The following is a 14383-nucleotide window of genomic DNA, read 5'->3' as shown; positions in this document are numbered from 1 at the left end:
TCTAGAGTTCCCTAAAGTAGAGTTTAAAGAGGATAATCAACCTAACTGGCTCACATCAGTAACTTCATTATTTGAACTTCCTTCATAAAAAAGAGCACAGGCACCTTTTCTTTTTCTTTCTTTCTTTCATTCATTTTTGTTTGTTTGTTTTTCAAGACAGGGTTTCTCTGTGTAGCTTGGCTGTCCTGAACTCACGGTGATCCACCTGCCTCTGCCTCCAGAGTGCGAGGATTAAAGGTGTGTGCCACCATGCCCCACTTCATTTTTCTTTCTTAAATACAGTAGAAAGAAATGCATTTAAACTTAGAATTAAGAAAGCCAACTATTTCTGTAGCAAAAAGCACATTACAAAACAAAAATACTAGGGCTCTAGCTCTGGCTGTGGGTAGACTGTTTGCCTTGCATGCACAAAACCCTAGTTTGCTCCCAGTGCTACACAAACTAGACATGGTAACACTCAATCCAGCACTCAGTACCTGCAGGCAGGAGGACAGGAAACCAGGGTCATCTTCAGATACATATTGGTTGAGCACACCCTGGATCTCAGAGGAGATCCCACCTCAGCAACAACAGTAGTTATTATAGTTAACTAAATAAGCAGAGCATGGCAGTACACACCTGTAATTCCAGCACTTGACAGGCAGAGGCAGCAAATCATTACAACTTTAAGGCCAGCCTGGTTCACATAGAAAGTTCAGGCCAACCAGGGTTTACATGAGTGAGATTTTGTCTCAAAAATCCCCAAACCTCAGCTGGAGAGATAACTCAGAGGTTAAGAGCACTGGCTGTTCTTCCAAAGGTCCTGAGTTTATTTCCCAGCAATCACATGGTGTTTCACAGCCATCTACATGAGATCTGGTGCCCTCTTTTGACCTGCTGGCACACATACAAGCTTAATACTATATAAATAAGTACGTATTAAAAAGCAACAACGAAAAAGAGGAAAATGAAAATATGAGTAGAAAATAATGGGCACTTTAACTCAGCATCAAACACCCAATAGAAGGCAGACAGCAAAGGCAGCCATAGCCTTGTCTTGTAAGTCACAAATGGAGAGATGGCATGTGCCTGCCCAGGGTGAGCTAGTTCAAGCCCTGGCGTGCACTTGGCTGTGCTCTTCCATTACAAGCTTATCAAACTCTATTTAATGCACACCTCAGAGAGAGAACTGGGAACCTGGCACAGGAGTGGGCACTAGCCTCCACCTCTAACTCCTCTCAGGCTTGTTCCATTTTAATAGAATACTTATATAAAATCCCAGAGAAGGTTTTCCTCTAAAAAAAAAACTTATGCTTATTTATAACAAGCACTTCTGAGCTCCAGCTCCGTAAAGCCAACTACTTCACATAATGCAGCATCAGTTTTGACTAAAAGGATCAGAGCAAGAGATGGGCTGGAGTGGGACGGGATGGGACAGGACAGGACAGGATGGGACGGGATGCAGTCCAGGAATGCAGCATCTGCCTACCATGTACAAGGTGGCTTTCAAGCATCACCAGAGTTAAAAACAAAAACTAACAACCAACAACAACAAAACAGCAATGGTTTCAAAAATGCCTGTCTACCCTGTACAGAAAAAAACTTACACTAAATATCCTTATCATTTTAGGGAAGAAATAATAAGCATTTTGATTGTTTTCTGAGACAAGGTCACTTATAATCCAAGTTGGCTGGGAGCTCTTGTTCCTCCTGTCTCTACTTCCTGAGTACTGGGATCATAGGCGTGCTCCACCATGCCCTACCCTTTTGTTTTTCTGAGACAGAATTTAAACTATAGTCAGCTGGCCTGAGCCATACTACCTACATAGCCCAGCCTCAAACTCATTCAATCTTCTTGCCTTAGGGTCCCAAAAATTGAGATTACTGGCCATGATGCCTGTAGTTATTTTTCACACTTATAAACAGAAAGTGTGTTAATAAAATTCAAATACAAAATTGTATAAAAAACCATGAATGTTACCTGCCCCACCTCACAGTATGTTTATAAGTTCTTGGATATATTGCCCAGAGTGTGTCACATACATACATACAAGCATTTTTGTGTAGGTTTAAAAAAAAAAAAAAAAAATCCACTCATTTATTTATGTTTAAGTGTGTTTTCCCTGCATGTTTGTTTGTATGTCACATGTGTGCAGGAATCTACACAGGTCAGAGAGGGCATCAGATTTCTTGGAAGTGGAACCATAGGTAGCTGTAAACTGTCATATGGATGCTAGGAACCAAAGCCAGGTCCTCTGCAAGAACAGTAAATGCTCTTGAGTGCTGAGTCATCTCTCCACCCTTTCTAATCTTTAAATCATATCTAGAAAGTTAAACTTTGGCCAGTGAGATGGCTTAGGGGATGGAGAAAGGTGCTTGATCCGAAGGCTGCCCCTCTGAGCCGGGTTCCCAGAACCCATATGGCAGAAGGGGAGACTTGACTTTCCTCTGACCTCCACATATGTTCACACATGTACACACAGAATAAGTAAATAAATAAATGTAAACCCAAGAAGTTACAGTTAAAACAATTTGAGTTTAAAGCCAGAGCAGGGGCTCAGTAGTTAAGGCATACTCCTCTTACAGAGGATGCCAGTCTACTCCCAACACTGTGGGAGGCTCACAGTCTAACTCTACGTCCAAGGCCTGACACTCTCTTGTGGTCTCCAGCACTCAAAGGTGCACATAATCATAGGTACAACATACACATAATTAAAAATAAAACAAGTCTTTAAGAAATCAAAAGTAAAGCCAGGAGTGGTGGCTCCCGCCTTTAATCCTAGCACTCGGGAGGCAGAGGCAGGCGGATTGCTGTGAGTTCGAGGCCAGCCTGGTCTACAAAGTGAGTCCAGGACAGCCAAGGCTACACAGAGAAACCCTGTCTCGAAAAACCAAAAAGAAAGAAAGAAAGAAAGAAAGAAAGAAAGAAAGAAAGAAAGAAAGAAAGAAAGAAAGAAAGAAATCAAAAGTAGTATTTCACTAAGGAAAATACTCCCAAAGGTTTACAGATTCTTGGGTTCTTTTAAGTTCTCTAAAAATAATTGGGGCGGGGGCATGGCTCAGCAGATGGAGGAACTTGTCACACAAGCCTGGTGACCTTTAAAGCCCTAGAATCCACATAAAGGTTGAAGAGAATTGATTCTGCAAGTTGTCATCTGACCATCATACGAATGCCATAGCACACGTGTTCACTCTCACACCCACAACCCACACAGAGTAAATAATGTTAAATGTTAATCTTGCATCTGGGTGGAACTTGTGTCCCTTGGAGAAATTCATGACCGAGCAGCGGTCTGGGTGCTGTGGGGTGTGGCAGGGGACTGTTAGTAAAGGGAGGGAGGAAGCCATCAACAGTGCGTGGATTTCCTCTGTACATTAAACCAAAGCATCTATCTAGACTATAAGTACCTTGTAAGGAAATCTGGGTTACTCTGCAAAACAAGGAAAGCAGAGTCTGACTGGCATTTACCAAGAGCTTTAGCTCACGTCCTAAGGCAGCACCACCCCATCTCAACACTTCACAAGCCCACTTCCCACAGGTAAAATGGCCAGGCACGGAGGCCACTGCAATCCTAACCCTGGGGAGGTAAAGGCAGAAGAATAAAAAGTTCAAGGTCATCATCTTTGAGTTTGGGTACAGAAGACTCCATCTCAAAAAGAAACAAAGAGGACAAGTGAATGACAGCGCTGCCTCTGCCTCTCATGGTTGTCTAGTCAGAGAGCAGGAGGAGCAGGGAAGATAAACAGTATGCTTGAATCCCCAAAGACCACTCACCCACAGATGATATTAGCTGGCCTTGAAGATTCCTTTGCACTTAAAATGAGGGTATTGGCCATTTTATAAAACACTAGTTATTAGTTATACTCTAGACTTTTAACACAATACCTGATCTTAACATTTTTTTTTGCTTTATATATCTAAGCATAAAAATACCCACAGACTCACCTTTCCAATTTTTGCTGCAGAACCTCTATTTCCTCCTTCAACTTCCGAATACTCTCTCTCTTACTTCGAATAAGCTCTTTGCTCTTGTACATGTACCTAAGCAAACAATAACCCATGGATACAAGTTATATTAGCAAATATTAGTGACAAAATCACCGAGAAGACGACTTCCTCAAAACAGGCAGCTATGGAATAGCAAATATTAATTTTGTTTATTTTGATCTTTGGCTGTAGACAGAATCTCATAGCCCGTACTGACCTCCACCTCCTTCTATAAGTGAGGGTGCCCTGGAATTTCTGCTCTTTCACCTTTTAGGGCTAAATTACAGGGGTAGTCACCAGACTCAGCGTAGTGCGTTGTTGCGGATCAAACCCAGGGCTACAGCCCCAACCCCAAGGTCAGCAACGAGGCAAGGCTGCCCGCTCTCACCATTGTTCCTAATGCCTGACTAAATGCCAGTGTAGTAAGGTAAAAAAAGAAACAAAGGTACAGAGACAGCAAGGGAAGCAGAGCGGTTCTCTAGCTGCGGACCACAGCAGAGCTGAGGATACAATAACCTATACAACCATCTTTATTTCCATCTGCTCCAAGAGTAAAATTTCAAAAACTCATAATATCAAAAGTATGATTTACCTAATGATGAATTTAATCACGCTATATGGGAGGGCTATACACCAAAACTTATAAGAAACATCACTGAGAGAAATAAATGAAGATATAAAAAAAATGGTAGACAGCGTTCAGAAGAAAAAAGCCACAATCTAAGATGTCATTTCTCCCCAGACTAAGTGACAGGTGTGGCACAATCCAACCAAATAAAAATCCTTCATCTGGCAGAAATTTCTATGAAATGTTCCTAAATTTCTATGAAAATGCTAGGAGCCAAAAAGCAAAACCATTAGAGAGTATGGATTCTCTTTTATGCTAAACAAAGAAAAAGTGCCTGAAATTCCAGGAGGTGTGGGGATGGGCTCTGACATCACTGTGCTGAGACTGATCTGCTTCCTTGCTAATGTTGGGTTCTGGTTCTGGTTCTTCCGCACCCCCAACCCCCACCAGCCCTACCCACCCCCCTGCCCCTCACAACTGGGTCCTTATTAGAAAAAGCACCCATTTTCTACATGGTGGCTGGAGGGTCAGAGATGAAGGAAGTTATGTTCCCCAATTTGGTGAAACAGAAACCTAAGTATAATTAGAGACTTAGCTGGATCCCTGTGGTTGGTGTAGATACAGAGTTGCCTTGCCTATACTATAAAGTGGCGCCTGCTTTGCACTGTTCGCTCTATTGGTTCACAGCAAGATGTATGTTCTGAGCCCACACACAAGCCTAGCTACTCAATCACAGCACTGGGGAGATTCTCAGAAACACACACTCAAACCCAGGCTCACAGACTTGAAATGCACGCATTATCTAGATGTCCAGGTCATCTCCACACACCAGCATGTAGCTCACAGTCATTCTACTGCTGCATTCAACATCAAAGTCAATGAGCCAAGACTCACCTATCCATATAAATAATCTGAGGAAATTCCAGCTTATTGTGAATTTTCTCTGGCTGCCCAAGAGACTGATTAAACTCAAATCTGGAGAGTTCAAAGGTCAACACTGGAGGCAGTTTTGTAAACCAACGCTATGTCCAAGGTAGAAACATGGGGGAAAAAAACATTCATGTCAGGAAATAACAGGCACATTTAAAACATCCTTCACAAAACTGCTTTTGATATGGAATTTATAATCAAGGCAAATGTATATTATATAGCATTTTACCTCACATACTAACCTTAAATTCTTAGTCATATTTGGAGAGCATGACTAAATACTCCTCAGACACCAAATCTACTAGCTAGCCACCAAGACTGCATTTAACCACCATCCTTAGAAATAACCACCTCGGAGTACAAGAACTGACCAAACACCAAGACAAGCCATTCCCTAAATGGGTCATCAGTATTCAAGATGTTCAAGTCTTATGAAAAATAGCCTAACAGCATGTAATTAGGGGATAACTATATCCAATAATCATCTAAAAAGACAAACACTGTAACTATATTATATACTGTTTATTTACAGCTAGCTACAGTTTAAGTTTTGTTTATGTACAAAAGGAAAAATTTAAATAATCTCAGGATGTTATAATTTTTCATGTTTCTGAGGAAAATAATCTCTGAGTTCCAGGACACAAATTTCTGAAAATAAAGTCAGTCAAGTGAACCTACAATGGTACCCAGAGTTTCAGAGTAGGAAACGGTTGCTTTCTAAAATGAAAGTAACCCATTTCAATACACTGAGTAAAGCTGAGGAAAAAGCATTGCAGCAAGGAAGCTCTGCTCAGTCGTCCCATTCCCCGGCCCCCCCCCCATCTCCCAACCTATCCACCACCCCTTCCCCCGCTTGCAGACCAGAGGTTCCCAGTAGCAACTGTAAAGCATCTTGTATCAGGGTTCAGTCACCTTCGGAGGCCCTATTGGAACCAGGTGAAGCGACTGACTAGTTGAACCTTTTAATCTTTCTTGTTTGCTTCTTGAGACAGGGTCTCACTCACTCACTAAGCAGCCAGAGCTGACCTGGAACATGCAGCAATCCTCGGACTCATCAGTCTCTTATGTCACAGAATTCAAGCATGAGCCACTTTTGCCTGGCTCCTCTGGGTTAAATCTAATTAAACAAACAATGACTCCTGCTAGGCTTTATTTTGATAGAATCCTGTCCTTGGATACTGCATAAGGAACTCATTCATTCTTAAGAGAAAGCATCAGCTTGCACATATAGCACCAAGCCCCAGGAGCCCATTCTCTCCTGGAGACGCTGAGGAGGAAGCGCTCTCGATATTCCAACCCCTCCACAGGCCTCCAGCCTCCAACTCCACAGGCCTATGTCAGGTGCCCTACTTTAGTTCAAGTCACTTTCTCCTATCAGAATTCTTGAGTTGGACAGCCCCAAAAGCTACAATTTTGCCTCAAGATGTGTATGAGAGGAGAGTCAGTCATATGAGGTAATGCTGACAATCATGCCACAATGCTGATCACAAATTCCTGCCTCACCGGAATGTTAAGATATTACTGTTGCGTTAACCACACTTTTTCTACAACCCATCAGAAAACAAGAATCCCACAAAAATAAATGAAAATTACATTTAAAAAAAAACGTAAAAGCAAAGACAGAATTTACAATTGAAAACAATAAATACTGCAATAGGGAAAATATTCTAAATGGCATACCATAGAAGTTACTTTTACCCTCCAAAACTATGGAGGGAGTGTTTTCTCCCTATTCAGTACAGGTGGCCAGCCTTCAACAGAAAGACAGACTTGACCATACTGAGCACATCAGAATGCATAAACCTTTCCATGAGTAACTCAAATTCAGTTTTAGCAAAAGCTGAGTCACATCAGCTGGTGAAAAAGGAGACAGACTCAAGCTCTGTTCAGTGTGTGGCTCCCTAACACTTGATGACTCATTTGCCTAAAGTCCAGTCCTACTTAACTGGCTTTGTCACTGGAGAACAAATAAAAATTTACCTCTTGTCCGTACTTCACTGAATGAGCGGAAGGAAGCAGCGCAATGTCACCCTCCACCATGGCCCCTTCCAAACATTCGTCTAAGTTGCGATAACCATTTACTTGGAGAGGATACTGGCCGAAGGTCTCATTGTTACAAAAGGGCTTTCCTAGGCAAAGAAGGAGGGAGGGGTGTTAAAGCTTCACCACCGTTTAAAGTCTGTCTTTCAAAAAATAAAAATAAAAAATAAAAAATAAAGTCTGTCTTTCTGGCTCCACTGAGACACCACCTTCTAGACTTCAGTACTCTCCTGAGAACTGGTCAGAAACAGACTTCAGTCATAAATACACATGGACCTAAGCATGAACAATGAGCAACCACCAATGCTGCAGAAGCAAAGCCACGTGACGCTCATGCCTCCTACCAAAGACCCATCAACAAAGTCCTGGCTGGACTGGAATAAGACTACAGAAGCAGAGCAGCAAGGACTGTGTGAAATGTTAAGTATGTATGTTGGGATGTAAACAGTTAATTCTAGACTGGGAGAGCAAGGGGGTTATTATACTCAAATCAGGTTCTTGAAAAACTATTGAGAATTCAAGGGCACCCTGAACTACATAGCAAGGCCATGCCTCAAAGAATCAATAATAAGACAAAATATCTCAAGGGGGGCGGGGAGGGTAGAAATGGAGCCCAGAGAGGCTGAAATGACACTTGCCAAGCAGTCATACACAAGCCACACTGGAGGCTGGGGCTGAGTGGACACTACTGACTCTACATGGGCAGTCCTGGATTGCATTCTCGGAGAGAGGAGATTTCAGTATTGATTCAACTCTGAGCTCAGTGGTCCAGGTTAGCCCTCGCTCCTTTGTGTAGGGATTAGATTTACTAACCCATGCAGGCACATGTGGAGGTAAGCTGACTTGAGGTATATTCCTCAATAATTTCTCCGTCTCTTTTTTTTGGGGGGGGTGGGGAGGAGCGGTAGTCTCATAAAAAAATAATATAGGACTGTGCTGGCTAGTTTGATATCAACTTGACAGAAGCTAGTTATCAGAAAGGAAGGAACCTTAATTGAGAAAATGCATCTATAAGATGCAGCTGTGGAGAATTTTCTTAATTAGTGATTGGTGGGGGAGGGCCCTGCCCATTGTGGGCAATGACAACCTTAGGCTGGTGGTCCTGGCTTTATAAGAAAACAGGCTGAGTGAACCATAGGAGCAAGTCAATAAGCAGCACCACTCTGTGGCCTCTGAGAATGGCCGAGGTGCTTATTTAAGATATCAAAGTGGACTTGGGCACCAGATTCTCCCAGCACCCCTCTGTCCCTACCTGTTACAGAACCCTACTAGCTGACATGCCCTTCCTTCAGATGACTTTCCCTATATAATCCAACCATTTTGGTGACCTGATGTACTTACTCTCTTTGGGGTCTCCAGGATGCTGGTAGGTGGTACCTCCACTCTCCCTACATGGCTCAGGGTCATGTCCATTGTGGACTCCCCCAGATGCCCCTGCCTCTTGCTATGCTCTACCACATACCTACAATAAACTTTCTCCTCCACCATACCTAGGAAGTCATTTTTTTTTTTCATCCATTAACTCTACCTTTAACTAAGACAAGGACACTACACATACACACATGATATTTGACACTTAAATGCTCATTACTGGAAAAGTTGCCTGTGGTGATTTAATGAGGAATGTGCCTTACAGGCTTCATCCCCAGTTCACAGCACTGCTTATAAACAGTATGTAGGTTTAGGGGGGTATGGCCTTAGTGGAGAAGAACATTACTGGAGGTGGCCTTATGGAGTCCATTGCTTCATGCTACCTTCAGTTGCTCTCTGCTTCATGCTTGCAGTTAAGACTGTTCTCTCAGCTTTCTGTTCCTGCCACAAAGCCTGCTAAGTGATGCCATGACTCCTACCATGATGGACATGTACCCCTCTGGAGCAGTAGCCATAATTAAACTTCATAATCTGCTTTTGGTCATGGTGCTTTATCACAACAGAAAAGTAACTAATGCAGAGTTGATACCAGAGAATCACAATCTTGATGGCCTGTTGCTATCAAGAATCTGGACCCAGGGCCGGGTGGTGGTGGCACATGCCTTTAATCCCAACACTTGGGAGGCAGAGGCAGGTGGATCTCCCTTAGTTCTAGACCAGCCTGGACTAGAGAGAATTCCAGGGCAGCCAGAGTTATACAGAGAAACCCTGTCTTGAAAAACAAACAAACAAACCAAAAAACAAAACAAAACAAAACAAAAATCTGGACCCAAAGGCATTGAATGTTGTAAGGAGAGCTTAAAGGACTGTTCTAATAGAAGCCTAAAAGACAACAGTGCTGAGAGCAATGGGGACTGTGGAGGCCCAGCACTAAAGGTTTCTGAGGGAAACCAGGACTGGCAGCATGAAAAGGCCAGTCCTGTGTTATTTTGGCAAAGAACCACGGCTGCCTTCTGCCTTTTTCCTAAGAACTTGCCTGAAGCAAAATTTTAAAATAGTGGACTGATTTAATTTTAATGTTACAACCAAGACACGTGCTGAAAGAAAGGCTGTAACTGTTAGGAAGTTCATGAGGCTGCTCTGTGCTACAATAAAGAGAGGGGCTTCCTCAGGGCAAAACCACATGCAGCAAGCTTCCCAACTGTAAAAAAAGAACTCCTAGAAAGCAACAAGAATAAAAGCTTCTGTTAATGTGATGCAAGGAGGCAAGGATCTGCCCGAAGCTGGCAGCCAAAGTTGACAATGGCTGTTGTCCATGTAGTGCTGGCTTAGAGACATTAAGCCCTTTACACCTGAAGTCCTAGACACCAGACACTGAGCTACAGGATCTGGGTTTTGTTTTGCTGGGCTTTACTCTTATTTTGGTCCAGTATTTCCTCACTATGCCCCCATTCGTCCCTTTTGGTATGAGAATGTATATTCTGTGCCATTATATGTTGAGAGTATGTAATTTGTTTTTTGATTCTATAAAGGGTTACAATTAAGAGATTGCTTCAAAGAGACTCTGGACTTTTAAATAGTGTTGAGGACTATGAAAACCTACAAAAGACTTTTGAAGTTAGACTAAGTACATTTTGTATTATGATATGGCCAAGGGACTAATGGGGGCCAGGGTGTGGGATGGTGCAGTTTAAGTGAAAAATGCCTCCCATAGGTTCAGATATTTGAACACTTGGTCTCCAGTTGGTAGTGCTGTTCAGGAGGCAGCCTTGTTAGGGGAAATATGTCACTGGGAGGCAGTCTTTGAGAGTTCACAGCCTTGCCCTGCTTCCAGTTTGCTCTGGCTGCTTTATGCTTACAGTTAAAGATGTGATCTCTCAGCTTCCCACCAGCTGCCCGTTGTCCCCACCATTATGGATCCTAACCCTCCAGACCCATAACCCAAAATACCCTTTCTCTGTAAGTTTCCCTGGTCATGGTATTTTATCATAGCAACAAAGTAGTAGCTGATATACGTGGTACTGGACTATTATCTAATATTATCAGGGGCTGTGGGTGTAGCAGTAATAATGCAGCATAAGCCAGGCGGTGGTGGCACATGTCTTTAATCCCAGCACTTGGGAGGCAAAGGCAGGCAATCTCTCTGAGTTCGAGGCCAGCTTGGTCTATAAACCCAGTCCAGGAAAGCCAGGGTGACACAGAGAAACCCGGTCTCAAACCCCACTCCACAAAAAGAATGCAGCATGAGTTCTGGGTTCAAGTCTAGTACCAAAAATCAAGACCTAATAAATGTGAGGCACGGTGGCTCCCAGCACTTGGGAGGCAGAGGCAGGTGGATCACTGCGAGTTGGAGGCCAATCTGGTCTAGAAATCGAGTTCAGGATAGCCAAAGCTACACAGGGAAACCTGTCTCGAAAAACCTAAATAAATAAATAAATCTGAAAAATAAGCCCCAGTGGTGGTACATGCCTGTAATCACATGGGAGGCCGATGCAGAAGGATTGCTATAGGTTTGAAGTCTTACCTTATGTTACATAGGAAAGTTTAGGCTAGCCTACATCATATATGAGACCTTGTCTCAAAAAAACAAAACAACAAAAACCAAAAACAACAACAAAAATGTGGGCTGGAGAGACGGCTCAGCTGTTAAGAGCACTGTCTGCTCTTCCAGAGGTTCTTAATTCAATTTCCAGCAACCACATGGTGGCTCACAACCATCTATAATGAGATCTGGTGCCCTCTTCTAGTGTGCAGGCATATATTCAGGCAGAGCACTGTATATGTAATAAATAAATCTTTAAACACACACAGACACACACCACTAAAACACTGAACATTAAAAATACATAAAAATAAGGTAGGCGTAGTGGTGCACGCCTTTAATCCCAGCACTCAGGAGGGAGAGACAGGCAGATAGCTGTGAGTTTGAGGCCAGCCTGGTCTACAAAGTGACTCCAGGACAGCCAAGGATACACAGAGAAACCCTGTCTCGAAAAACCTTTAAAAATAAATAAATAAATAAATGAGAAGAGCAGACAGGGGCTGTGCAGGGAATGGCAGGCCATGGCCTGACAAGCTGCTGAATTCACAGGTTTTAATATTGTTCTATTTGTACATAGTTAAAAATCCTTCAATTAAAAAATGAAAATTTTGGGGGCTGGAGAGATGGCTCAGCGGTTAAGAGCACTGTCTACTCTTCCAGAGTTCCTGAGTTCAATTCCAAGCAACTACATGGTGGCTCGTATCCATCTTTAATGAGACCTGGTGCTCTCTTCTGGTGCAAAGGCCTATATTTAGGCAGAACACTGTATATATAAATAAATAAATCTTTAAAAAAGAAAATTTTGTGCCTAGCCAACAGTGTATCTAACTATTCAGAGTAGACAAGTGTTTCTGGCAGTTTGATTGTGTTAAATCTTAGATTAGATGTTCCATCAGGAAAAGCAATAGGAAAAATTAAGTAGCATCACTGCCATCAACACAGATGTTATACAATTTAACATGACAGTTCTAGGACAAAGACTGTGCCCAATGCACAGACCAAGAGCCTGAGGATTCAGACCATATATCCATAGTCACACAGAGAAAAGCCGGAGAAAGTGTTCAGACCAGAGTTTTTGAACTTTCAAGTCTATCCTGTCTCCCTGAAAGGTCACAGCAGTGAGAACCAGTCACAGCTCAGAATCAACACACACGACAAAGACTTTACCTTCTCGAACCCCTTCTGTCAGGAAAGTACCATAGAACAGCTGCACCATGGGATTTTCAGATTTACTCCTGGGATTGCTGATATTTTGAAAGAGATAGACAGTTCTGTATCAGTTGAATTAAATATATACTCATAAAACCCCAGCGCATTAAGAAACCACAGCACTCCATTCTCATTACCACAGACTGCCACATGGCATCTAAGGAAGCAAGGGCATAGCTCAGCTCAGACACAGGCTGACCAGAAGACGCCTGACACTGTGCTGGAGACAAAACGTGTGAACCCTGACCTTGGTAAGCCTCCAGGCTGTTCGGGAGTCACACTCAGTGACAAATACATGCGTATACACATTTGAGATACACAGCTCTGCCTGATGACAATGTATATACAAGTCAGAGAATAACATAGTGAAGAATGAACTCTCCCAGAGTTTTACAAATGGATACTTAAAAATTTTTCCCAGTGGCACAACAGAATTAGCAAATTTTCTTTTTCTAAAGCCTGTCTTACATTGTAGTTTGCTGTGTAAGTTCCCAGTTACAAACTATTTCATAGTACTTAATTCTCCAAGTTTAGACTTAAAACTATTTAGAAAAGCAGGTCCTTGGCAGCCACAAATGGATGATACATGTCCTTGTGGCCCTGATTTCCACCTGTGTCCATGGCTGGAGTGACTGACTCCATCCTCCATAAATGTAAGCAGATGTCACAGGTGAGTGACATTAAATGCAATGGTTCCATACGACACACCATGTCCATGTCTAGGATTCGTTTACCTGCTTTCAATCACATATTACAACCAAACAGTTAGTTGGGGATCTTTCAGGAGAGAGAGAAACACATTAAGGGGACAGTCTAGAGCTCTAGAGGGAAAAGCTACACAACGAGGAACAGCTCAGTGGCCACGAAGAGGTTTGGCAAGCAGCAGCACTTCCTGCGTGAGAATAGTGACTTTCCCCATCATCCGCTCTCAGTGGCCACTGCGAGCCAGAAGGATGTGCAGACAAACCCTCAACACTCACTTAACATTAACAGCTAGCTGGAACGCATCCTCCAGCCAGTCCAGGAGCTTGTGTGTGAATTCACTCACATCTTGCTATAAGAGAGGCACAAATTGCAGTAAGTTAGATGCAATACTGTACTCAGGGAAATGAAGGTTTGCCTTTAAGCCCACAAATAAATACTCCATTCCTATGACATAATCTCCTTTTTAGGGGGAAAACTTGCAAAAGATACAGGAGCAGGGAGTCCAGTGACTATTGTCAAACACGGGGCTTTAGTGTCATGTGACTTAGCTGGGCCAGGAAGAAAGCAGAACTCTACGGGCTGGCCACACCTGTGTGACAGAAAAACAAGCACCATCTCCAATTAGGCATTTTTTTAAAAAGGCATAAGGAACTAGAGTCCACTAAAATACTGTTGAGTACTGATGGAGAAAGGCAATTTTAGAAACTGTTTTGAGTATGTCAGCTATGTGGCCTTGTAACAAGAGAGTGGGTTTAACACGGTATGCAGAAAGAAGCTGGTAGTATTGTAACAGCTCTGAGCTAGTAGCAGGTGGAAAAAGGAAAGAACTCCATAACTACAAGAGAAAAGCTGCTGAACTCAGCTTTAGGAGGTTTGAAAAAGAGGTTTCTATCCCAGAGTGATGGTGCAGCCTGCAATCCCAGATTCAGGAGGCTGAGGTTGGAGGATCAGAAGTTCGAGTATCACCTGGGTTCAATACTGAGACCTGTCTCAAAATCCAAAACAAATCAAAATTTCTACCTGGGCCATCAGACAAAGGGCTTGACTTTTT

The 14383-nt window shown here is 42.8% G+C and overlaps 1 protein-coding gene across 1 annotated transcript in view; it reads right to left on the bottom strand.

The window, feature by feature from the left end:
* Usp28 (ubiquitin specific peptidase 28) overlaps nucleotides 1–14383 on the bottom strand; it is a 56852-nt gene that overhangs the window by 19619 nt on the left and 22850 nt on the right. The window contains exons 8-12 of the mRNA XM_051156381.1: nucleotides 13608–13681; nucleotides 12586–12662; nucleotides 7446–7594; nucleotides 5430–5557; nucleotides 3926–4021 (exon numbers count right to left, since the gene is read on the bottom strand). Coding sequence (XP_051012338.1) covers nucleotides 3926–4021; nucleotides 5430–5557; nucleotides 7446–7594; nucleotides 12586–12662; nucleotides 13608–13681 — 524 coding nt within the window. The remainder of the gene's footprint in view (nucleotides 1–3925; nucleotides 4022–5429; nucleotides 5558–7445; nucleotides 7595–12585; nucleotides 12663–13607; nucleotides 13682–14383) is intronic.

This window comes from Acomys russatus, chromosome 14 (genome assembly GCF_903995435.1).
Source record: "Acomys russatus chromosome 14, mAcoRus1.1, whole genome shotgun sequence".
Lineage (NCBI taxonomy): Eukaryota > Metazoa > Chordata > Mammalia > Rodentia > Muridae > Acomys > Acomys russatus.
This window is presented reverse-complemented; position numbering and strand designations above follow the sequence as displayed.